The following is a 26,495-nucleotide window of genomic DNA, read 5'->3' as shown; positions in this document are numbered from 1 at the left end:
AGCACGGAATAATTGTTCGGCTAGAGGTGGCGCTGCCAAATTCCCATTCGAAATATAATAATTTTCTAATTTATAGATCAGTGACTAGTTGTCACTTTGAAAACTGTTTGTAAATCTCACAACGAGAGATATTCAGCAACAGTACTTTGGAGAAAAGATTGTTTGTCAACATAACACGGCAGTCCTGGTTTAGGACAAATGTTGCTATAATTTAGCCCCAGGAGACATCGTCTCCAGCTGGCTATACGACATGATCTGTGCCCTTGTTCAAAAATAGAAGGCCACAGATCGTGTCGTATACCCAGCCGGAGACGATGTCTCCTGGGGCTGAACTACAGCAACATTCGTCCTAACCCAGGACTGCCATGTTATGTTGGCAAACAATTTTTACATCGTCTCAACTGTTAAAAAAAAGTTCACAAAACAAACGAAGATATTTAAAAAGATTTTTTTCACTCTTTTATTCTTGATGTTAATTCTACAAATGTTTGGCATTAGGGTCATCCCTGGCTTTTACTCTCCAGAATCAGTGTTACACTTTGCATTAATATTCTTCATGAAAATACATTAAATTATAAACAAATAACAAAAAAAAAATAATAATAATAAACATCGATTGGCAGTGATAAGCTCAACTTTAAAAAATCTCAAACCCTGGGGAATGAACCAGAAATCTTTTGATTATAACCAATTGTTAAGCGCAAATCATTAACTTTTTGTAAAGAGCGAAGATAATCAAACTTATTTCGTTGTCTCATATCGGTCAGATTGAGAGTTGAATAAAGGTTTTTCAATCCTGTAATTCGAGCAGTCTCCACAGTAAAACTGGCGTTAGCATCCATCGTTTGTGTTATGAGTTTTGAGTCAGATTTGGCCGATTCTAAAATCTCAGCAGCATGGTTCTCGAAATTCTTAACCTGTTGGGAATATAGAAAAATTGTTTGGTTTATTTGAACATAATAAGATTATATTTTAAACTAGCAGTATCGCCCGGCATTTTCAGAGAGTTATAGCCAAAAAATAGCAAAAAATGCATTAAAAATGGAAAAAAAATTATGGTAAATTTTTTTTTAAATCGTTGACTCAACGTAGACATTTTTAGAGAGTTACTTCCCTTATATAATAGCGAAAAAAGGCATTAAAATGGGAAAAAAATGATGGTAATTTTTTTTTAAATCGTAGACTCATCGTAGACGCACGCTAATACCCAGAAGGGCTCGATATGAATGACGACTATAAGATACCCGGTTTTGGTTAAACTACACCGCAAAATGTGGGAGTAGTTAGGAATCTAAATCGTAGGAGACAGACAGCTCACAACCTCACTTTTATATATAAAGATAATCATCATCATCATCGTCGACGTCGTTTAACATCCGTTTTCCATGCTGGCATGGGTTGGACGGTTTGACTGAGGTCTGGAAAGCCAGGAGGCTGCACCAGGCTCCAATCAGATCGGGCAATGTTTTCCTAATGCCAACCACTCATCAGTGTAGTGGATGCTTTTTACGTGCCATCAGGCATGAGGGCCAGTCAGGTGGGCCTGGAATTAATCACGTTTGGATAGTGTTTATTACGTGGCACCGGGATGAGTGCCAGTCAGGTGGGCCTGGCATCGACCACATTCAGATGGTGCTTTTTACGTGCCACCAGTACAGAAGCCAGTGAGAGGGCACTGGCCACAGCTACGATATTGGTTTTACTTGACTCAACAGGTCTTCTCAAGTATATATCGCCTGACGCATCAAGGGTACTCTTAACTGGGCCAGGCATGCATGGCTGCGATCTCACTTTAGTTGCCGGGTCAGTATCTTAGAGTAGAATGGGTTAGAAAGGGCTCCTTAGCCGTAGTGAAGGCAATCTGTCTAGGGAGATAACCTTACAATAAATCACTCGGTCCGTAGCTTAGAAATACTGGGTTGACGTCCAGGGGGAACAGCTTTGTTTCATGGAGGAGGAAAGATCTTCTTTAGTACTTGGTTGTACAATGCTTTCCAATGTGTGTAGTAGTGGCGCGCGCACACATTGTTAGCCATTTGAAAACACTATGAAAGTCTCGACCACGGTCGAACAATGATGATGATGATGATCTTAGAGTATCCTCTCGTCTTGTATTTCCACTATTTTCTTTCCAGTTTGAAAGCTCACATTCCACCCAAGTGGCCTAGAGGTCAATCCCTTTGCATAGCACCCAGAGCAAGAGACGTTTACCATAACCCCAGGCTAACCAAAGCCTTGTGAGAAAATTTGGCAGACAGAAACTGAAAGAAATCTGTTGTATGTGTGTAAACATTCTTACGTGGAGGCGCAATGGCCCAGTGGTTAGGGCAGCAGACTCGAGGTTGTGAGAACGAGGTTTCGATTCCCAGCCTGGTCATTGGTGAGTGTTTATAGAACGAAAACACCTAAAGCTCCACGAGGTTCTGACAGGGGCTGGTGGTGAACCCTACTGTATTCTTTCACCACAACTTTCTCTCACTCTTTCTTCCTGTTTCTGTTGTACCTGTATTTCAAAGAGGCCAGCCTTGTCACACTCTGTGTCATGCTGAATCTCCCCCCGGGAACTACGTTAAGGGCACACGTGTCTGTGGAGTGCTCAGCCACTGGCATGTTAGTTTCACGAGCAGGTTGTTCCGTTGATCGGATCAACTGGAACCCTCGTCATAACGAGCCTTGCCAGCTCCTGTCAGACTATCCAACCCATGCCAGCATGGAAAGTGGACATTTAATGATGATGATGACGATGACAATGATGATGGTGGTGATGATGATGATAGTGGCGGTGGTGATAATGATGGTGGTGGTGGTGGTGATGATGGTGGTGGTGGTGATGGTGGTGGTGGTGGTGATGGTGGTGGTGGTGATGGTGACGATGGTGGTGGTGACGATGGTGGTGGTGGTGACGATGGTGGTGGTGGTGACGATGGTGGTAGTGGTGGTGATGGTGGTGGTGGTGATGGTTGTGGTGGTGGTGGTTGATGATGGTGGTGGTGATGACGATGATGATGGTGGTGGTGGTGATGACGATGGTGGTGGTGGTGATGATGATGATGATGGTGGTGATGACGATGATGGTTGTGGTGGTGATGACGATGATGATGGTGGTGGTGATGATGGTGGTGATGACGATGGTGGTGGTGGTGGTGGTGATGACGATGGTGGTGGTGACGATGGTGGTGGTGACGATGGTGGTGGTGACGATGGTGGTGGTGGTGGTGATGATGATGATGATGATGATGATGATGATGATGATGATGATGATGATCAGGATGATCTGAAAGTCTGAGAACCAATATTTGGTTTTTACCTTCTGTTCTGTTTCCTTCCGGACTAATTGCGCAGCCTGGAAATACTTCTGTCTTTCAGCACTGGCCCTTAAAACCAGCGTATTCAAGAAACTCTGATCGAGGTCATCAGGGATATCCACGGGTCCCAGTTGGAAGTAACGCACATCAACAAACATCCCATAATCCGCTTCGGTACAGTTCTTCCTTGGTTTACATCCCTCAAAGCAATCTGAGCAAAAAGAAATAACACAGTTCTATATTTAAGAGATGAGCAATTACCTACATTATTTACATCTTTACTCTTTTACTCGTTTCAGCCATGCAGCTGTGGTCATGCTGGAGCACATTATTTACATTATTTTTGCCAGCTCTGTCTGGCCCCGTGCCGGTGACACGTAAAAGCACCATCCGTTCGTGGCCGTTTGCCAGCTCTGTCTGGCACCTGTGCAGGTGGCACGTAAAAAACACCTACTACACTCGCGGAGTGGTTGGCATTAGGAAGGGCATCCAGCCGTAGAAACACTGCCAAATCTGACTGGGCCTGACGAAGCCTTCCAGCTTCACAGACACAAGTTGACCCGTCCAACCCATGCTAGCATGGAAAGCGGATGCTAAATGATGATGATGATGATGATGATGAAGGATATTTGTCCTCATCTTGTTTGTTGTTAACACAACGTTTCAGCTGATATAACCTCCAGCTTTCATCAGGTGTCTTGGAGAAATTTCGAACCTGGGTTCTCATTCCTAAGATATTTTTTGATGTTGTTATTATTATTATTATTATTATTATTCAGGTCACTGCCTGGAATCAAATTCGGACATATGGTGTAGAGGTTAAGAGCACAGGCTACTAACCCTAAGATTCCGAGGTGGAGGAGGGGGGATGAAGGGGGTAGGGGAGGGGGAGGATGATGATGATGATGATCGAAAAATACCTTAGGAATGAGAACCCAGGTTCGAAATTTCTCCAAGACACCAGATGAAGGCTGGAGGGTATATCAGCTGAAACGTTGTGTTAACAACAAACAAGATCAGGACAAATATCCGTCAAATGTAAATAATGTAAATAATGTGCTCCAGCATGACCACAGCTGTAAATAATGTAAATAATGTAAAAATAAATAAATAAATAAATAAATAGATAGATAAATTCTTTTATTTTCTTATTTGTTTCAATCATTTGACTATGGCCATGCTGGAGCACCACCTTTAGTCAAACAAATCGATCCCAGGAGTTATTGTTTGTAAGCTTAGTACTTATTCTATCAGTCTCTTTTGCCAAACCGCTAAGTTACGGGACTGTAAACATGTCAGCATCAGTTGTCAAGTGATGGAGGGGGACAAACACAGACACACAAACACACACACATATATATATATATATGATGGGGCTTCTTTCAGTTTCCGTCTACCGAATCCACTCACAAGGCTTTGGTTGGTTTCAGACTATAGTACAAGACACATGCCCAAGGTGCCACACTGTGGGACTGAACCTGGAACCATATGGTTGAGGAGGAAGCATCTTACCGCACTCCCACTTCTGTTAATAAAAAATTCTCCTCTATAGACACAGGTATGGCTGTGTGGTAAAAAGTTTGCTTCTCAACAACATGACTATGGGTTCAGTCCCACTGCATGACACCTCGGCTGAGTGTCTTCTACTAAAGCCTTATGCTGACCAAAGCATTGTGAGTGGATGTGGTAGACGGAAACTGAGAGAAGCCCATCGTATATGTGTGTGTGTCTGTGTTTGTCCCCCCAACATCGCTTGACAACAGATGTTCGTCTGTTTACATCCCCATAACTTAGCAGTTCAGCAAAAGAGACTGATAGAATAAGAACTAGGCTTACAAAGAATAAGTCCTGGGCTCAATTTGTTCGACTAAAGGCGGTGCTCCAGCATGGCCACGGGCAAATGACTGGAACGAGTAAAAGAATAAAACGATATCGTAACGCATTCAACATTTTTATACTTTACTCAAGGAAACTCTCTCTCTCTCTCTCTTTTACTCTTTTACTTGTTTCAGTCATTTGACTGCGGCCATGCTGGAGCACCGCCTTTAATCAAGCAACTCGACCCCGGGACTTATTCTTTGTAAGCCCAGTACTTATTCTATCGGTCTCTTTTGCCGAACTGATAAGTTACGGGGACGTAAACACACCAGCATCGGTTTTCAAGCAATGCTAGGGGGACAAACACAGACACACACACACATATATATATACATATATATGACGGGCTTCTTTTCAGTTTCCGTCTACCAAATCCACTCACAAGGCTTTGGTCGTCCCGAGGTTATAGTAGAAGACACTTGCCCAAGGTGCCACGCAGTGGGACTGAACCCGGAACTATGTGGTTGGTTAGCAAGCTACTTACCACACAGCCACTCCTGCACCTTTTTATTTTGTTTGTCTGGCAATATGGTGTGCTTGAGAAGACCCCTCAAGCCAAATGAAATCATAATTGTGGCTGATGCTAAGTGTCACGTAACTGACACCTGTGCCAGTGGCACGTAAAAGGCACCTTTTGAGTGTTGGGCCTCATGGAGGCGAATGGCTGTTGCTGGTGGCACGTGAAAAGCTCTTTTCAAGTGTTGGGCCTCACGGAGGCAATGACCAAGACCTTTGGCATTGTGCTGTGCTCAAGCCAAATAAAACCACAGTTGCGGTAGATACTGGTGTCACACAAATGGCACCAATGCTGGTGGCATATAAAAGCTCCTTTCGAGCATTGGGCCACATGGACACAATGACCAAGATCTTTGGTACTATGTCGTACTTCAGAAGAAGACCCATTGAGTCTAGCAAAATTGCAGTCGTGGCAGATACCAGTTTCATGCAAATTGGCACCCATGCCGGTGGCACGTAAAAGCACCCATTACACTCTCAGAGTGGTTGGCATTAGGAAAGGCATCGAGCCATAGAAATGATGCTAAACCGGACTGGAATCTAGTGCAGCCTTCCAGCTTGTCAGCTGTGGTCAAACCATTCAACCCATGCCAGCATAGACAACGGATGCTAAATGATGATGATGATGATGATGATAATGATGATGATGATGATGAACAACAACATTGGCTAGTAGTTATAGGAATATCATGCATCTCTGAAAACAGGCTCAATCGAGTCGGTTCAGGGTTGTAAGGACTTCATCCAACTGTGTGAACAGATTCAGTCATGGCTTCACACAAATCAATAAACACAAACAAAATAAACAATAATAATAATAATAATAATAATAATAAAATAATAATAAAAATAATTAAGAAATCAATGACTAAATGCATTGCTGATCTCACCATTCCCACTTGGCGGCACAGTCACGGTAACGTTTGTGGAATTATTTTCAATTTCAGGCTGTATACAGCCTTGATGGCAACAAATACCTCCAAGAGTGGTCTGTAAACCCAGCAACAATGCATCTTCCAATCTCTTTCGCTCTTTAAAGACACTTCGGGTGGTGAAACCAGTTACAACATTCTGAAAGAGAAGTTTGTTTTTTGATAGAGTAAACAAAAATTATAAGAAGCCTGTTGTATATCTATGGAGGTGCATATGTGGAAATGTCTACAGGTATGTAGTGTCTGCCAAAGTATTTATCCAAACAGTAACCCCTTGACAATCGTGGTAGTTATGTTCCAAAACTCCCCTGTGATACGGGAAAATCCACAAAGTAGAAACAGTACTGTATCGTATATTTTGAAAAATCATTTTTATAATTGGACACAAAACTCTGCTTGAAAAGACCTGTTGAAACAAGTGAAATCGAAATCAAGTTCGATGACTGGCATCCGTGCAAGTGGAGCGCTAAGAGCACCATCCGAGCGTGATCTTTGACAGAGCAGCTGCCTGGCTTCTGTGCCGGTGGCACATAAAAAGTACCATTCGAGCGTGATCTTTACCTGTGTCACCCTACTGGCACTTGTGCTGGTGGCAAGTGAAAAAACATTCGAACGAGGTCATTGCCAGTGCCGCTGGACTAGCTCCTGTGAAGGTGGCACATAAAAAGCACCATTTGAGCGTGGCCGTGGCCATTGCCAGAACCACCTGACTGGCCCCCATGCCGGTGGAACGTAAAAAGCACCCACTACACTCTCGGAGTGGTTGGCATTAGGAAAGGCATCCAGCTGTAGAAACACTGCCAGATCAAGACTGGAGCCTGGTGCGGCCATCTGGTATGCCAGACCTCAGTCAAATCATCCAACCCATGCCAGCATGGAAAGCGGACGTTAAACGATGATGATGATTTATTTTATTATAAATGCAAAGCAACTCCATGGAGGAATCGACGTAAGCTTAAATATATTGGGTGAACCCCGATATGGCGAGGGATTACCGTATCTATTATCAAGTTTATCTGACTGTTACAAATGTATTTCAGATGGTTGTAGTTTTGGCAAATTCGTTCATATAATTCAGTCCCACTACGTGGCATCTTGGGCAAGTGTCTTCTGCTATAGCCCCGGGCCAACCAATGCCTTGCGAGTGGATTTGGTAGACGGAAACTGAAAGAAGCCTGTCGTATATATGTATATATATATGTGTGTGTGTGTGTGTGTGTTTGTGTGTGTTTGTGTTTGTCCCCCTAGCATTGCTTGACAACCGATGCTGGTGTGTTTATGTCTCCGTCACTTAGCGGTTCGGCAAAAGAGACCGATAGAATAAGTACTGGGCTTACAAAGAATAAGTCCCGGGGTCGATTTGCTCGACTAAAGGCAGTGCTCCAGCATGGCCGCAGTCAAATGACTGAAACAAGTAAAAGAGTAAAAGAGTAAAGAGTTTAGTACTGCTGAAACAGACATTCACCTCAAGGTAATAAGGCAAAAATTTAGCAGCACAGAATTTTGCCAGTGAACAGGTCGCGGTCTAAAAGCGGCGAAAATATTTTGGTAAATTAGATTTAAATGTTCAAGTGAATCTAACGGTTTTTGTGCGTGTTTTAAAATGGCTTATAAACACCTTCCACGCAGCAATTGTTATTTAAAAAGAGACATCTGAAAATTAACGCGAAATGTATTTCCTGAAATAATGCAAGGGAAGTAATTTGCATAAAATAACTTCTCTCCCTTGAAAAGCCAAACGTTTTTGCTTTTATTAATTAATTTTTTTTCTTAATTTAGGCCAGTAATTTGGAGAGGAAATGATTAGTGTCTACCAGTAACACCAGTACATGACTGGTATTTATTTGATCAGTCCAGAAGAGGCAGCGGGCGAACTTGATCTCCACGGGATTTGAACTCAGAACGTAATCTGTTGTAACTAATAGTGGTTATTTTATACAATGTGTTCATGGATGGTCAACAGGTTGCATTTGATGCTGAGGAAGGTGCAAGAATGTATATAGATATACACCCTTTGTTACCTATTCTTCTACCTTCGATCGCACTGTTTACATGGACGTATTCAGATACGAAATTTCGAAATTTACAATGCTGGCTCTGATTTCCATAGAAGTTCTGTAGAGAGCGGTGGTGCCCCAGCATGGCCGTGGCCTTCGGGCTAAAACATTTTTAAGGATTTAAAGTCCGTTTTCCATGCTGGCATGGGTTGGACGGTTCAACTGGGGTCTTGGAAGCCAGGAGGCTGCACCAGGTTCTAGTCTGATCTGGCAGTGTTTCTACAGCTGGATGCCCTTCCTAACGCCAACCACTCAATGTGTGTAGTGGGTGCTTTTTACGTGCCAGTGGAGGCTGGCAGCAGCCACAATCGGTTGGTGCTTTTTACGTGCCACTGGCACAAAAGCCAGTCAAGGCGGCGCTGGCATCACACACATTCGGATATATATATATATATACATACACACACACATATACAGATAGATAATATAAATATTTTATAATTATATACATAATTATACAAGGGCTTGGCTTGCTCCTCACCACGTACTGTAAAATAGACGTCAGAAGACAGTATTGCCACTATAAATTTATGGTGGTAATAGTGACTTGACGTCTATTTTCAGTGCTGGTGAGGTGCAAGCCAAGCCCTTGTTATAATTATGTATATATAAAATATTTATATGAATTTACCTATGAGGTTATATTTTCGCGCTGACCACTTGGTAAAACTCATTTATGATTTTACCCTTTATTATTATTATACAGACAGACAAACAGATAGATATAGATGTGGTGTGTGTGTGTGTGTGTGGTGTGTGTGTGTGTGTATATATATATATATATATATATAAGAGAGAGGAGAGAGAGAGAGAGACGGAGAGAGACAGAGGGAGGGAGATATTTACATAGACAGATATACAGTTATATGTGTGTGTGGTGTATATATATATATAATATATAATATATATATATATGTGTGTGTGTGTGTGTGTAGGCGCATGGCTTAGTGGTTGGGGCTTCGGCTCACAATTGTAAGGTTCGTGATGTTCGATTCCTGCCAACACGTTGTGTCCTTGGTGCAAGACACTTTATTTCACTGCTCCAGTCCACTCAGCTGGCAAAAATGAGAGTTACACAGTATTCAAAGGGCAGCCTGTACATCTGTGTCACGTTGAATCTCCTGCGAAATACGTAGGGGTATACACGTGTCTGTGGAGTAATCAGCCACTTGCACTTAATTCACAAGCAAGCTGTTTTGCGATGATCATATCAGCTGGAACCCTCGTCGTCATAACCGACAGAGTGCTCCTTGTGCGTGTATATATATATATATAGCTTATATAACTCAAAATAAGCAACAAGGATATCCAAGGTTAGAGTAGTACAATCGTTTCATGCTACTTCATTTTATTAAACAATGTAAGTATTACATCAGTTTTAAAAAATGTAGAGCAATCTTCAGCCACATATAGGAATTTTTTTAATTTTAAACAGACAATGTACCTTTTTATACTTATTCATTTGCCACATTACAAAAGAGAGTAGATATTATATAGACAGAGGAGGTTAATTTTATCAAAAGAACATGGCAAGTAGAAGGTTCTTCCCCATCTGCAGATTTTTTATCCCTGAGTTTTGCTGATATATATATATATATATAATAGATATATATATATAAGATCAGCAACAATTTAGATTCAAATGAATATGGTACTTAATTTAGATGCACCAGAATTTTGTATGGTGTTATCCATAAAAAATTTATGGGGTGATTATAATCAAAAATAAGCAATAAGAATGATTCCGGTGATTTGGTACAATTGTTTCATACTACAACATTTTATTAAAAGCTGTAAATATTACACCAGATTTAAGATGCTGAGTAATCTTCAGCCAATTTATATAGGTTTTCCAATAATATAAGTTTTCAAATCAAGTAATAACATCTTAGGGAAGGTAAATATACAGATAAAGATGTAGATGATATATATATATATCATCATCATCATCGTTTAACGTCCGTTTTCCATGCTAGCACGGGTTGGACGGTTCGACCGGGGTCCGGGAAGCCGGGAGGCTACACCAGTCTGATCTGGCAGTGTTTCTACAGCTGGATGCCCTTCCTAACGCCAACCACTCCACGAGTGTAGTGGGTGCTTTTTACGTGCCACCTGCACAGGTCCCAGGGGGGGTCTGGCATCGGCCTCGATCGGTTGGTGCTTTTAACGTGCCACCGGCACGGAAGCCAGCCAAGGCAGCGCTGGCATCGGCCACGTTAAGACGGTGCTTTATTATATAATTGTATGATAGATTATATATATTTTTTTTATATATATATATTATATATATATTATATATATATATATATGTATACATCATTAACTATTATACATTATTTTACACATACAGGCATGTGTATATGTATGCACGTGTGTGATAGTGTGTGTACATGTGTGCTTGTGTGCGTGTGTGTGTATGTGTTAATGAATGACAAAAACATATCTAACATGAAATCTGTTCATTTCATTTGTTATGCTCTTCAAATCCGTGACAACCAAAAGCCTTACCTGGCTATCATCATTACATACCTGCCAGTGGTCTTATCAGACAATGAACCGCCATCATAAGTCAGTAAAAACTCTCAATTCATTTCTGATATTAGAAGTAATGGGTTTGTCCTTTAAATAGTTCACTTACCTTTATGGCTTCGTTAGCTTTCTTCACTACCTTGTCCTTGTAATACACATCATATTTCTTGTGTAGGTAAGCCAGTTGATTCAGTCGAAGAAAATATTGAAAGGCACCTGAAAGTCCCACCTGCAAATAAAAAGGTATTCTGTAGTGCATTCGGAAACAGGGGTTAGGCCCCTAACTGCATATTTCATAAATCAGAATATTGTGTGATCAAGTCCCATAACTGACCAGACAATCGGACGATGTTATACATCACTGGTTCCAAATGTGCTGGGCATTGTTTTTAGCTTTCTAAATTCTGCTTGCAAAGACCTGTTGAGGCAAGTGAAATCAAAATCAAATTCGACGACTGGCATCCATGCTAGCAGGGTGCAAAGTGCACCATACAAGGATGATCGTTGACAGAGCAGCTAACCAGCTTCCATGCCAGTGGCACATAAAAGGGCACCATTTGAGCGTGATCGTTACCAGCATCGCCTTACTGGCACTTAAGCCCCGTGCTAGTAGGGTGCAAAGAGCACCATCCAAACATGATCGTTGCCAGAGCAGCCAACTGGCTCTGTGTCGGTGGCACATAAAAGGGCACCATTCGAGCATGATCATTACCAACGTCACCTTACTGGCACCTGTGCCAGTGGCATGTGTAAAAAGATTCGGGTGAGGTCGTTTCCAGTACCGCCTGGCTGGCCCCATGCCGGTGGCACGTAAAAGGTACCCACTACATTCTCGGAGCGGTTAGCGTTAGGAAGGGCATCCAGCTGTAGAAACTCTGCCAGATCAAGATTGAAGCCTGGTGCAGCCATCTGCTTCACCAGCCCTCAGTCAAAATCGTCCAACCCATGCTAGCATGGAAAGCAGACATTAAACGATGATGATGATGCTACTTCCACTGGATAGGCGAGAAGGCCAACATTACCCCCTGGTCTGTTGCAGGGTGAGCCGTTTTCAGCTGAGTGGACTGTGGCAACATGAAATGAAGTGTTTTGCTCAAGAGCACAATACACTGCTTGGTCTGGGAATTGAATTTATGACTTAACTATCATGAGGGAAATGCCCTAACCACTTGGCTATACACCTTCACAAATCATCATCATCATTGTTTAACGTCCATTTTCCATGCTAGCATGGGTTGGAACATTCAACCGGGGTCTGGGAAGCAAGGAGGCTGCACCAGGCTCCAGTCTGATCTGGCAATGTTTCTACAGCTGGATGCCCTTCCTAACGCCAACCATTCCGTGAGTGTAGTAGGTGCTTTTTACGTACCACCAGCACAGGTGCCGGAGGGGGCTGGCAAACGGCCACGATTGGTTGGTGCTTTTTACATGCCACTGGCATGGAAGCCAGTCAAGGCAGCGCTGGCATCGGCCACATTTGGATGGTGCTTTTTATGTGCCACCGGCACAGGGATCACAACTACAATTTCCATTGATTTTTGATGTTGGTGTACTTGACTCAATGGATCTCCTCAAGCACAGGGTCGAAACGGTGTTTCTTTACTTGCCACCTGCATAGGAGTCAGTCCAGCGGCACTGGCAACTGCTGAGTGCCAAATGTCCATTGTCCATGCTGGCATGGGTTGGACGGTTTGACCAGGGCTGGTAAGCTGGAAGGCTGCACCAGACTCCAGTCTGATTTAGCATGGTTTCTATGGCTGGATGCCCTTCCTAACACCAACCACTCTGAGAGTGTAACAGGTGCTTTTACATGCCACCAGCACAGGTGCCATTTGTTTCACACTGGTATCTGCTATGACTGTGATTTTGCTCAGCTCAATGGTTCTTCTTCTCAAGCATGACTTAATGCCAAAGATCTCATTCATTGCCTCCATGAGGGCCCAATGCTCAAAACGAACTCAGCCACTTTGCCTCCAGAATTTGTTCAAATATCACTGGGTGTTGGATTTAGTCTACTACATCAGTGGGCCATGGTGGCTTTGGAACTCAGAACACATGAACCGGAAGAAATACCACAAGGTATCTACTGTGAGATTCTTATAGTTCCACCAACCCACTACCTTGGTATGGTACCTTTTTTTATCCACCTCAAGAGAATGGAAGGCAAAGGTGGTCTTAGTAGGATTTGAACGCAGAATGTAAAAACCTGCAACAACTACCAAAAGACATCCAGGCTGAGGTTCTTAGCATTCCACCAACTTGGATTGGAACTCCTTTCATTTTTATCAACGTTTTGTTAGAACACCAAATACTGTTATCTATTCAGAGAGAGGACTTCTCACATGGACACATGGGGTATAAGAGCACTCATATTTATACCTATTTCTTTACTACCCACAAGGGGCTAAACACAGAAAGGACAAACAAGGACAGACAAACGGATTAAGTCGATTATATCGACCCCAGTGCGTAACTGGTACTTATTTAATTGATCCCCGAAAGGTTGAAAGGCAAAGTCAACCTCAACGGAATTTGAACTCAGAACGTAAAGACAGATGAAATACCGCTAAGCATTTCGTCTGGCGTGCTAACGTTTCTGCCAGCTTGCCGCCTTATATTTATACCATTGGCTGACAAGAACTATCTGCTATAGATCCCAGATCTGTCAGATCACATGATTTCACCCTGCTTGGGACTCCTCAGAGACAGACGTCCTGCAGTGACATAATAGTTGAATCACACTGTCAATGACAAACAGAATTCCAGTGTCTTTGCAGGCACTGATGGAGCAAACAGCCAGAAGGCTTCATCATCATCATCACCATCGTTTATCATCCTCTTTCCATGCTGGCATGGGTGGGACGGTCACAAGAGCCGGCCAGGCAGAAGCCTACACCAGACTTCTGTCTCTGTCTTGGCAGGGTTTTTACAGCTGGATGCTCTTCCAAGTTCCAACCACTTTACAGTGTGGACTGGATGCTTTTTAAGTGGCCCCTGCACTGACAGGGTCACCAAGTACCTTGCAAGACAGAAAAAAATAAAAATAAAAATCAACAAAAGCAGTATTAACACCAAAAAGGCAATTTTTATGTCCAACACAAAGTGGAGGTTTTGCTTTTATATTTACATTATTTACATTTGACGGATATTTGTCCTCATCTTGTTTGTTGATAAACACACCATTTTGGCTGATATACCCTCCAGCCTTCATCAAGTGTCCTGGGGAAATTTTGAACCTGGGTTTTCATTCCTAAGGTATTTTTCGATATTATTATTATTATCATCATCATCATTATTCAGTAGTTTTATTTTTATAGCGTGCTTTCACTTCACCACCGAGCGCAGATCTGTGTCCCTTGGGTATGTGCTGTGATTTGTTGTGATGCTCTGATGGTTATTGTATGGAAAGTGTTCTGCGTAGGATGTGTGCAGTGCCTAGTAGTGCAATTTTCTGTATGTTATATGTGTTTGTAAGTCCTGGTGTTTTTGTTATGTATTTGTCTGAATATTTTTTTATCATGCCTAATGCACCTACTATGATAGGAATTGTTTCTGTTTTTAGATTCCACATTCTAGTTACCTCTATTTCCAGGTCTTTGTATTTCGAAAGTTTCTCCATTTCTTTTAGAGACATGTTGTCATCTGCTGGTATTGATACATTAATTAGAAAGCATTTTTTTCCTTCATGATCTCTAACAACTATATCTGGCCTATTGGCCTTAATTTCTCTATCTGTGTGTATTGGCATATCCCAGAGTATGGTTGCTTTCTCGTTTTCTGAGACCTTTTCTGGTGTGTGCCTATACCATCTTTTTTCTGTTGTTATTCCATCATTATTATTATTATTATCATTATTATTATTCACCCTAATCACTAAGCTACATGCCTTCACATATGTATTAGTGACAGTATAAAACACTCAAACTGAATACATGCAGACATGATGCAATTTGACAGATATTTGTCCTCATCTTGTTTGTTGTTAACACAGCATTTCGGCTGATATACCCTCCAGCCTTCACCAGGTGTCTTGGGGAAATTTCAAAACTGGGTTCTCATTCCTAAGGTATTTTTCAATGTTATTACTATAATTCAGGTCTCTGCCTGGAATCGAACATGGAATCTTGGGGTTAGTAGCCTGTGCTCTTAACCACTATGCCATATGCCCATGAGAACCCAGATTCAAAATTCCCCCATGACAGCTAATGAAGGCTGGAAGGTATATCAGCCGAAACGTTGTGTTAACAACAAGCAAGATGAGGACAAATATCTGTCAAATGTAAATAATGTAAATAATATATTAATTCTTCATCTCTTAAATACAGAACTGCTTTTTTATTCTGTTGTGTCTGGGGAGAGTCATTTTCTTTTTGTGCCTTATAATGCTTTTTTATTGCCTGGAAAGAATTAAATGCAAAACTGGTTTTGGTAGTATTTGAACCTAAGGTGCAAAGAATCGCAAGAAAACACATTACCAACTCAACTGCACAGCTAATTCACCATCTGAAACAAAGAAGCTGAAAATGGCCCCTGAAAGGGGTCAAAACTCTGCAACAAACTTACTTCAAGTTTATCTGATGTAAACACTCGGATGTTGTTGATGTACTCGACATGGGCGTCTGCCTTGAATACTTTAAATTCATGTGATGGCCCAATGACGTAACGTCCGTTGGAATAGACACGGTCCAAGCTAACACTGCCGGTAACTTTGTTGCGGACGACACCCAGCTGAAACAGAAAATCAATTATGGTCATAATCAAGATATATTTTGTTAATTAATTAGTTTCAAAATTAATTAGTTTCAAATTGGTACCAGGCCAGAAAATGTGGGAGAGGAGTAAGTCGATTACATGATTACATTGAGCTCCCAGTGTTTAACTGGTACTTATTTTATCAACTCTGAAAGGATGAAAGACAAAGTTGAATGTAATTCTGGATTTAATCCCTCCAGAATTATATCTCTTAACCCTTTCATTACTGTGTTTATTTTGAGATGCTCTGTGCATCTTTCAATTACTTTAAATAGAAAAAAAAGCTTGATTGGTGTCTGTGTTGGAGACACGTAAAAAGTGCCAACCGACCGTGGCCGTTTGGCAGGCTCCTCAGGCCCCTGTGCCGGTGGCACGTAAAAAGCACCCACTACACTCACGGAGTGGTTGGCGTTAGGAAGGGCATCCAGCTGTAGAAACACTGCCAAACCAGACTGGAGCCTGGTGCAGCCTCCTGGCTTCCCAGACCCCCGATTGAACCGTCAAACCCATGCTAGCATGGAAAACGGACGTTAAATGATGATGATGATGAAAGATATTAATTAAATTACTTGGTTATCATTCAGCTAATGTTAGGAACATAAATTGTGACTAAGGTTTGGTGGGAGATTTTAATTCAGAACTTTTGAAAACAAGACATTTGTACTACAGAGCTAGAGATGGTTTCAGCTGGGTTGGTAATGAAAGCAATAGAAACTGGGACCTGGTGCAGCTCCCTGGCTTATCAGCTCTGGTCAAACTGTCTAACTCATGCCAGGATGGAAAACAGATGTTGAATGATGACAATGATGGTGATGGAGGTGGTGGTGGTGTTGATGGTGGTGATGATGTTGATGGTGGTGGTGATATTGTTGATGGTGGTGGTGGTGATGGTGGTGATGATGGTGGTGGTGGTGATGATGATGGTGGTGGTGATGGTGGTGGTGGTGATGGTGGTGGTGGTGATAATGATGGTGGTGGTAGTGGTGGTGATGATGATGATGGTGATGTTTGGTTCATAAATGAACATGAAATGTTGATTGAAGGTTTAAAACGACAGGTAGGTTGGTATCCAAAAGATTTGAAGTGGAAAGTGACTTTCCTGTGTCTGCACACCTACCCTACAATGCCGTTCTAAAAGTAAACAATGGAATCATTGAAATTCTCAAAGCTGCGAGATAATCCAGGATTAATTGAAAGGAAAGTGAACAGTAATATTAACAAGGGCACTCAGGGAGTGCAACACCAAAGTCCTCTCAATGATTAGCCAGGGAGGATTTTTTAAATGAGAATATCTGAAATAAACTCAACTGCTCTCACAAACGAGAAAACTAAAAATGAATCTGATTGCTCTCAAAGTAAAAAAACAGGAAAAATAATCCAGAATCCTTGTCCAGCATTGGATCGATCCAAAAATCTGATCAGTTCATGCCAGACATGAGGCCAAATATCCCTGAAAGTTTCATCCGAATCCATCCAGTGGTTCTTGAGATATCTTGTCCACAGACAAAGAAAGAAACAAATATGAGTGAAAACAATACCTCTGCCTCTGCTAAGGTGGAGGAAATAACCAAGCATTGCATTTGACAGAGCAATCTGAGAGTTAAAGGGTTGCAGAGTGGAAAACCCTATTCCTTTGAACAGATACACAAATGCATGCACATGTGTGTGTGTGTGTGTGTGTGTGTGTGTGTGAGAGAGAGAGTGTGTGTATGTGTGTGTGTGTGTGTGAGAGAGAGTGTGTGTATGTGTGTGTGTGTGAGAGAGAGTGTGTGTATGTGTGTGTGTGTGAGAGAGAGTGTGTGTGAGAGAGTGTGTGTGTGAGAGAGAGTGTGTGTATGTGTGTGTGTGTGTGAGAGAGAGTGTGTGTGAGAGAGAGTGTGTGTGTGAGAGAGAGTGTGTGTATGTGTGTGTGTGTGTGAGAGAGAGTGTGTGTGAGAGAGAGAGTGTGTGTATGTGTGTGGTGGTGTGAGAGAGAGTGTGTATGTGAGAGAGAGTGTGTGTATGTGTGTGTGTGTGTGTGTGTGTGTGTGTGTGAGAGAGAGAGTGTGTGTGTGAGAGAGAGTGTGTGTATGTGTGTGTGTGTGTGAGAGAGAGAGTGTGTGTGTGAGAGAGAGTGTGTGTATGTGTGTGTGTGTGAGAGAGAGAGTGTGTGTGTGAGAGAGAGTGTGTGTATGTGTGTGTGTGTGTGAGAGAGAGAGTGTGTGTGTGAGAGAGAGTGTGTGTATGTGTGTGTGTGTGAGAGAGAGAGTGTGTATGTGAGAGAGAGTGTGTGTATGTGTGTGTGTGTGTGAGAGAGTGTGTGTGTCAGAGAGAGAGTGTGTATGTGAGAGAGAGTGTGTGTATGTGTGTGTGTGCATGTGTGAGTGTATGAGCATGCATGTGTGTGTCCGTATGTGTACGTGTGTGTGAGAGTGTGTGTATGTGTGTGTGTGTATGCATGTGTGCATGTGTGAGTGTGTGAGCACGCATGTGTGTGACTGTACGTGTGTGTATGTGTGTGAGTGTGTGTGTGAGTGTGTGTGTGAGCATGCATGCATGTGTGTGTATGTGTGTGTGCATGTGTGTGTGTGGTGTATGTGTGTGTGTGAGTGTGTGTGTGTGTGGTGTGTGTGTGTGTGTGTGGTGTACGTGTGCAATTGCATGTGTGTATGCATGTGTCCGTATGTGTGTGTGTGAGAGAGAGACTCCTTGAGTCTGTGTCTCCACCCCCCCACCCACCCCCACTAGCCCCTCAATAACAGAGTTTTGGTAAAAGAGGCCAATGGAATACGTCCCAGGCTTTACAAAGACATCAGAAGTGCCAGAGTGAATTGGCTCAACTAAGAATTCTTCAAGCGGTGCCCCAGTATGGCCACAGTCTAACGGCTGAAACAAGGGAGAGAACAAAAGAAAGAAAGAAAGAAAGAAAGAAAAAGAAAGAAAGAAAGAAAGAAAGACAGACAGACAGACAGACAGACAGATAAAGAGAGACAGATAGACAGAGACAGTCAGACAGACAGACAGACAGACAGACAGACAGACAGACAGATATAGATAGACAGACAGATAAATAGATAGATATAGAAAGAGACAGAGAGAAAGACACAGAGAGACAGATAGACAGACAGACAGACAGGTACGCAGACGGACAGACAGACAGACAGATAGAGATAGAAAGGGATAAATAGATAGATAGATAGATAGATAGATAGATAGATAGATAGATAGATAGATAGATAGATAGATAGATAGATAGATAGATAGATATAGAGAGAGACAGAGAGAGAGACAAATAGAAAGATAGACAGACAGACACATGGACGGGCAGACAGACACACAGACAGATACATACATACATACATACATACACAGGTGGATGGATGGATAGATAGATAGATAGAGAGAGAGAGACAGACAGACAGACAGACAGGTAGGTAGGCATGTAGAAAGATAGACAGACAGAGAGAGTGAGACAAATTTATTTGTGACTCACAAAGTTCTATAATTCTGTGAGCAAACCACAGACTTCCATGGTCAAATCAACTTCCTGGAAGCATACTTAGCACGTGAAGCCATGTTCTTGCAATTAAGCGCACAATAATGTCCATGTGTGTGTGTGTGCATGTATGTATGTGTGTGTGTGTGTGTGTGTGTGTGTGTGTGTGTGTGTGTGTGTGTGTGTGTGTGTGTGTGAGTATGCGTGTCTGTGTGTGTGTGACAGTGAATCAGTAAGGTTGCTGACCTGTGTCTGAGAAGTCACCTTTGATTAAAAGTACATTTGTCTGTAAATCCTATTAAATTCGCATTCCTAACTAAATACCTCATCTCTTATTTCTCCGTTTTCTCTGTCACATGTTCAGTTCAGTATTTTTCTTTCTTTTTGATATTGGACAATAAGCTGGCAGAATTGTTAGCATGCCAGGCGAAATGTTTAGCGACATTTCAGCTGTCTTTACGTTCTGAGTTCAAATTCCACCAAGGTAGACGTTACCTGTCATCCTTTCAAGGTCGATAAAATATGTACCAGTTGTGTACTGGGGTTGATGTAATTGGCTATCTCCACCACAAATTTCAGGCCTTGTGCTCATGGTAGAAAGGGTTATTATTATCATTGTTATTATTATCATCATCATCATCATCATCAAAGACAGTGAGCTGGCAGAATCATTAGCACACTGGATGAAATGCTTAGCAGTGTTTCAGTCATTGCTACATTCTGAGTTCAAATTCCACCGAGGTCAGCATTGCCTTTCATCCTTTTGGGGTTGATAAATCAAGTACCAGTTGCGTAATGGGGGCGATGTAATCGAATAGTCCTTTCCTCCAAAATTTCAGGCCTTGTGCCTATAGTAGAATGGATTATTATTATTATTATTGTTATTATTATTATCATTATTATTATTATTATTATTATTGTTATTAAGGTGGTGAGTTTGCAGAACTGTTAGCATGCTTGACAAAATGCGTAGCGGTATTTCACCTGTTGCTACGTTCTGAGTTCAAATTCCACCAGGGTCACTTTTGCCTTTCATCCTTCTGGGGTTGATAAAATAAGTACCAGTTGAACACTGGGATTGATCTAATTGACTTAACCCCCTCCTCCAAAACTACTAGCCTTTTTGGCAAAATTTGAAACATTGTTGTTATTATTATTATTATTATTATTTTCATTGCCTTTGCACAGCTTCTAACACTGCAGATATACTACGGTGTCAGCTGTTCACTACCAGTGAACTGAGGTAACACCTCTTATTTTTCGTGTACCTTCCGGAGTATTCAAGCGGTTCCAAGCAGTGCTGTTTTCTGCAAGTGCTCCACTCTTATTGCAGCCCCTATTTGTTCCATGTACTTCTCAAGATTTTTACTCACTTCCCAGGGATCTGACAATTATTGGTACTACTACCACCTTTTTCATCGATCACAACTGCTTAACTTCCCAAGCTAACCTGTCATATCTCTAAACTTTTCTTTCTTCCTTATCGCATACCTTGTTGACAGCTGGGCATGCTATATCTATAATCCAGCATAGTTTGTTTTCTTTCTCATTTAAGACTATGTCCGGCTTCCTATTCTCTATCTCATGGTTGCACTGAATCATAAAATCCCATAGGATCTTTGCATTATCATTTTCGATGATGCCTTCGGGTTTATGGTCATACCAATATTTTGCTCTGTTAAGTCCATACATGTTGCAAATTATAATTACTATTATTGATACTATTATTACTACTACTACTACTATTATTATTATTATTATTATTATTACTGTTATAAGGTTTCTACAGCTGGATGCCCTTCCTAACGCCAATCACTCAGAGTGTAGCGGGTGCTTTTTACATGCCAGCAGCACAGGGGGCAATCAGTGGTTACTGGCATTAGCCACGTTCAGTTGGTGCTTTTCATGTGCCACTGGTACAGGAGCCAGTCAGGTGGGCCTAGTATTGATCATGTTTGGATAGTGCCTCTAATGTGCCACCGGCACAGGAGCCAGTCACACATAAAATTGAAATTTTTTAGGGGAAGGCCAAGCTGAAGTAAAATACAAACCAGGTATATATCATCATCATTTAATGTCCGTTTTCCATGCTGACATGGATATACACATATATATACATATATATATATACATGTACATATATACACACACACACACATATATATATATATATACATATATATACACACACACACACACACACACACACACACACACACATATATATATATATATACACACACATACACACACACACATAGACACATATAGAGATAAAGAGAGAATATGAGGGATTTAGTTCACTTTTGATTTAAACGAACAGGTACGCTGAGTAAGTGCTATAGTTGGTCAACCCTTAGGTTCCAAGATCAGAGCTAAGGCTGGATCTAGGGATCTCTGTTAGGGTTCCGTTATAGCCAGTATATACTATATTAGAGGGAAAATCAAAACCAAGGCAGAACGAGTATCTCAAGTCATTTAGAGTAATTTAATTAGAATAATTTAATTAGGGTAAGGTGAATTCACGTTACCCTAATCAAATTATTCTGAATAACCTGAAATACTCGTTCTGACCTGGTTTTTGGTTTTTTCTCTAATATATTTCTTTACTACCCACCAGGGGCTAAACACAGGGGACAAACAAGGACAGACAAAGGGATTAAGTCGATTACATCGACCCCAGTGCGTAACTGGTACTTATTTAATCGACCCCGAAAGGATGAGAGGCAAAGTCGACCTCGACGGAATTTGAACTCAGAACGTAACGGCAGACAAAATACCTATTTCTTTACTAACCACAAGGGGCTAAACACAGAGGGGACAAACAAGGACAGACAAAGGGATTAAGCCGATTACATTGACCCCACTGCGTAACTGGTACTTATTTAATCGACTCCGAAAGGATGATAAGACAAAGTCGACCTCGGCGGAATTTGAACTCAGAACGTAACGGCAGACGAAATACGGCTACGCATTTCGCCCGGCGTGGTAACGACTCTGCCAACTCCTCTAATATAACACACACACACACACACACACACACAGACAGAGCAATGATGGAGACAGGTAAAAATGAAGCCGGATACTTACCTCGTAGTAGTCAAGGTAACTAAAACTCAGCGGCAACAATATAATCAGGAGCAGAATTCCGATGACTATTAAAGCAGTAAAGCCGATGAAGAGAACACCTTTGCCTTCACGTTCATCCTCGTCATAATCAGCAGTAGCAATTTCTAAATCAGGCATGCTGGCCTTTGGTGCTACACCTGTTGCTGCAAAAGAGAGAACGATGTGGTCAGTCAAGGGTTTAACAAACATCATCATTATCATTGTTTTAACATGTCCACTTTTCTAAGGCGGTGAGCTGGCAGAAAGGTTAGCACGCTGGGCAAAATGCTTAGCGGTATTCCGTCTGCCACTACGTTCTGAGTTCAAATTCCGCCGAGCTCGACTTTGCCTTTCATCCTTTCGGAGTCAATAAATTAAGTACCAGTTACGCACCGAGGTCGATATAATCGACTTAATCTGCTTGTCTGTCCTTGTTTGCCATGTAGCATGGCTGTTCATACACATGCATCATACAGTCTGCCTTTTACTCTGAGCGAGAGGCCTTTTGTCACCAGCAGAGGCAAGAGCTCTCTGAACTTTGCCCAAGCTATTCTTATTCTAGCAGCTACACTTTCAGAGCATCCACCCACTCCCCACTACTGACTTGGTCACCTAGGTAACGGAAGCTATCAACTACTTCTAGTTTTTCTCCCTGGAATGTGGCAGTTGTTGTTCTCTGCACATTTTCAGTGTTTATTGCTCCTGAGCATCTGCCACATACAAAAACTATCTTCCCAGTTAGCCTTCCTTTGATATTGCTGCACCTCTTATGTGTCCATAGCTTACACTTGATGCATCTTATAGAGGAGGAATTACAACCGTGTTTTGTGGTATGCTACCACAACAGCTCCTTTATAGGATCCAGTTAGCTCAAGACATCATCAGGAGGAACCACGTCCGGTTTCGGCCCCTACTCTTCTACCGTTTTGACGTGGCGGGGTCCCCCCTCTCGGAGGTGTCTTCAGTTCTGCTGTTGGGTGCGTGTCCATAGCTTACACTTGGTGCATCTTACAGAGTTTCTACCTGATATAAAAATGACTTCAAACTATAGCACAAGGCCAGCAATTTCGAGGGAGAGAATAAGTGGGTTACATTGACCCCCAGCACTCAACTGGTACTCATTTTATTGAGCCTGAGTAGATGAAAGGCAAAGTCAACCTCAGTGGAATTTGAACTCAGAATGTAAATATAGACGAAATCCCACCAAACATTTTGCCCAGTAGTCAACTTGCTTACAATTCTGTCAGGTCATCATGTTGAACCCAGGAAAAATAATCCTTTCTACTTGAGGCACAAGGCCTCAAATTTAGAGGGAGGGGACAATAGTTGATTACATCGAACCCAGTGTTTCAACAAGATGGTTGTGGATAAGTGTACCTGTTTCTTTACTACCCACAAGGGGCTAAACAGAGAGGGGACAAACAAGGACAGACAAACGGATTAAGTCCATTATATCGACCCCAGCGCGTAACTGGTACTTATTTAATCGACCCCGAAAGGATGAAAGGCAAAGTCGACCTCGGCGGAATTTGAACTCAGAACGTAAAGACAGACAAAATACCTATTTACTACACACAAGGGGCTAAACACAGAGGGGACAAACAAGGACAGACAAACGGATTAAGTCCATTATATTGACCCCAGTGTGTAACTGGTACTTATTTAATCGACCCCAAAAGGATGAAATGCAAATTTGACCTCAGCGGATATTGAACCTAGAACGTAACGGCAGACAAAATACGGCTACACATTTCGCCCGGCGAGCTAACAATTCTGCCAGCTCGCCCCTTGCATTTTGGGAGGACAAAAACCCAGTGTCCACTTACTCTCTCCACAACACTAATATCAAAAAGCTTTCTTGTGAATGTAACCTGGGCATTACTGTCAGCAACGGTTTGCGTTGGACAAAGCACATCTCTAAAATTGTCAAGAAGGCTGAGAGTGTCTTGGCATCACTCAGCAAGCCCTCTCCAGCTAGCTGTTTAAGGCTCTATATGGCTATGGTGGGCCACACTTGGAATTTGCAACACCAGTCTGGAACTCCTATCCTACTCAGGACATTGACCTCCTGGAAACTGTTCAGAGAAGTGCAACCAAGCGAATGCCCTCCGTCAGACATTTACCATACTCTGAACCTCTTGCTTCCCTGGACATAAATACATTGAAGCTCCGACGTCTGGCAACTGACTTGGTAATTATTAACCATTGTGCCAACAACCACCTTGAGCCCCTTTTTCAGCTCCATGTGTCTAACACACGAGGGCATGCCCTACAAAATCAGAAAACAGCACAGCTCCCATGATTTTCAGAAACAATTTTTCACACTCAGAGTTGCTGAAGCATGGAACAGACTACCTGCATCAGTTGTTAGTTACCGTGACATTGCATCCTTTAAAACCTCCATGCTTCCTGAAATTTGCCAACACTACACATACACACATGAACGGGGGTGAGTCAAAAAGTAATGCCCTTTTGTTTAGGACAGGTATAATTACCAACACAGGAACATGTATCATACATCAAAATGAAGCTAGTCCTCTGTGGATCTCATCCCTACTTCTCAACATAGTCACCGTTTCTCTCAATGGCAATGTTCCACCTTCGAATGAGAGCATGTATCCCTGCCCCGTAAAATTCTGTTAACTGTTCTTTGAGACACTTCTTCATTACAAAGTCAAAAAGACAACACCTTCTTCCAAAGGCTGATGGAACATGGCTTCATCCTTATGAACCGGAATCAAAGAGGCAATCAATGGAATGGCGCCACTCTATGTCACCACCACCAAAAACGTTTAAGACGCGAAAGTCAGCTGGAAAAATCATGGCAGCTGTCTTTTGGGATGCTCAAGGTATCATTCTGGTCGATTTCTTGCCAAAAGGAAAAACAATAGACTCGTAATAAGCTTCCTTTTGATGTATGATACATGTTCCTGTATTGGTAATTATACCTGTCCTAAACAAAATGGCAATATTTTTTGACTCACCATCATATATCATGACTCATACACTGTTCACTTTCCTGACTTTTGTACATAATTCTATGTACTGTACGTGCACCTTTGATGAGTTGTAGGGCACCTGAGCACTATACACAATAATTTCATTGTATATTAATTTATCAACCCTGAAAGGATGAAAGGCAAAGTCGACCTTAGCGGAATTTGAACTCAGAACGTAGCGGTAGGCGAAATACCTGTTTCTTTACTACCCACAAGGGGCTAAACACAGAGGGGACAAACAAGGACAGACAAATGGATTAAGTCGATTACATCAACCCCAGAGCGTAACTGGTACTTATTTAACCGACCCCGAAAGGATGAAACACAAAGTTGACCTCGGTGGAATTTGAACTCAGAATGTAGCGGCAGACGAAATACCTATTTCTTTACTACCCACAAGGGGCTAAACACAGAGGAGACAAACAAGGATGGACAGACGGATTAAGTCGATTATATCGACCCCAGTGCGTAACTGGTACTTAATTTACCGACCCCGAGTGGATGAAAGGCAAAGTCAACCTCGTAGGAATTTGAACTCAGAACGTAGCGGCAGACGAAATACGGCTACGCATTTCGCCCGGCGTGCTAACGTTTCTGCCAGCTCGCCGCCTTCGTGGCAGATGAAATACCAGGTAAAATAATAATAATTATTATCATTACATTTGTACATCAATCAAATCTAATAAAATTTATAATGGAAAGGTAATTCTTCAAATCAGTCCAAAAATGTTTCTACACTTACTCTTTTACTCTTTTACTTGTTTCAGTCATTTGACTGCGGCCATGCTGGAGCACCGCCTTTAGTCGAGCAAATTGACCCCGGGACTTATTCTTTGAAATCCCAGTACTTATTCTATCGGTCTCTTTTGCCGAACCGCTAAATGACAGGGACGTAAACACACCAGCATCGGTTGTCAAGCAATGCTAGGTAGACAAACACAAAC

At 42.0% G+C, this 26,495-nt stretch overlaps 1 protein-coding gene across 5 annotated transcripts in view; it reads right to left on the bottom strand.

Annotated features, from left to right (window-relative positions):
• Positions 1-446: 446 nt before the first annotated feature.
• LOC115228206 overlaps positions 447-26,495 on the bottom strand; it is a 59,475-nt gene continuing 33,426 nt past the window's right edge. For 4 of the 5 annotated variants that reach the window (XM_029798847.2, XM_029798861.2, XM_029798866.2 and 1 more), the window contains 6 exons: positions 22,535-22,716; positions 15,781-15,945; positions 11,327-11,446; positions 6,569-6,770; positions 3,308-3,516; positions 447-917 (listed from right to left, as the gene is read on the bottom strand). In XM_029798847.2, the coding sequence (XP_029654707.1) occupies positions 648-917; positions 3,308-3,516; positions 6,569-6,770; positions 11,327-11,446; positions 15,781-15,945; positions 22,535-22,716 (1,148 nt within the window). In that variant the 3' untranslated portion in view covers positions 447-647. Of the gene's footprint in view, positions 918-3,307; positions 3,517-6,568; positions 6,771-11,326; positions 11,447-15,780; positions 15,946-22,534; positions 22,721-26,495 lie in introns of all 5 variants that reach the window. The other variant, XM_036500725.1, reaches the window with a different exon arrangement.

This window comes from Octopus sinensis, linkage group LG2 (genome assembly GCF_006345805.1).
Source record: "Octopus sinensis linkage group LG2, ASM634580v1, whole genome shotgun sequence".
NCBI lineage: Eukaryota > Metazoa > Mollusca > Cephalopoda > Octopoda > Octopodidae > Octopus > Octopus sinensis.
The sequence above is the reverse complement of the archived record's forward strand: the minus strand, read 5'-3'. Positions and strand labels throughout refer to the sequence as shown.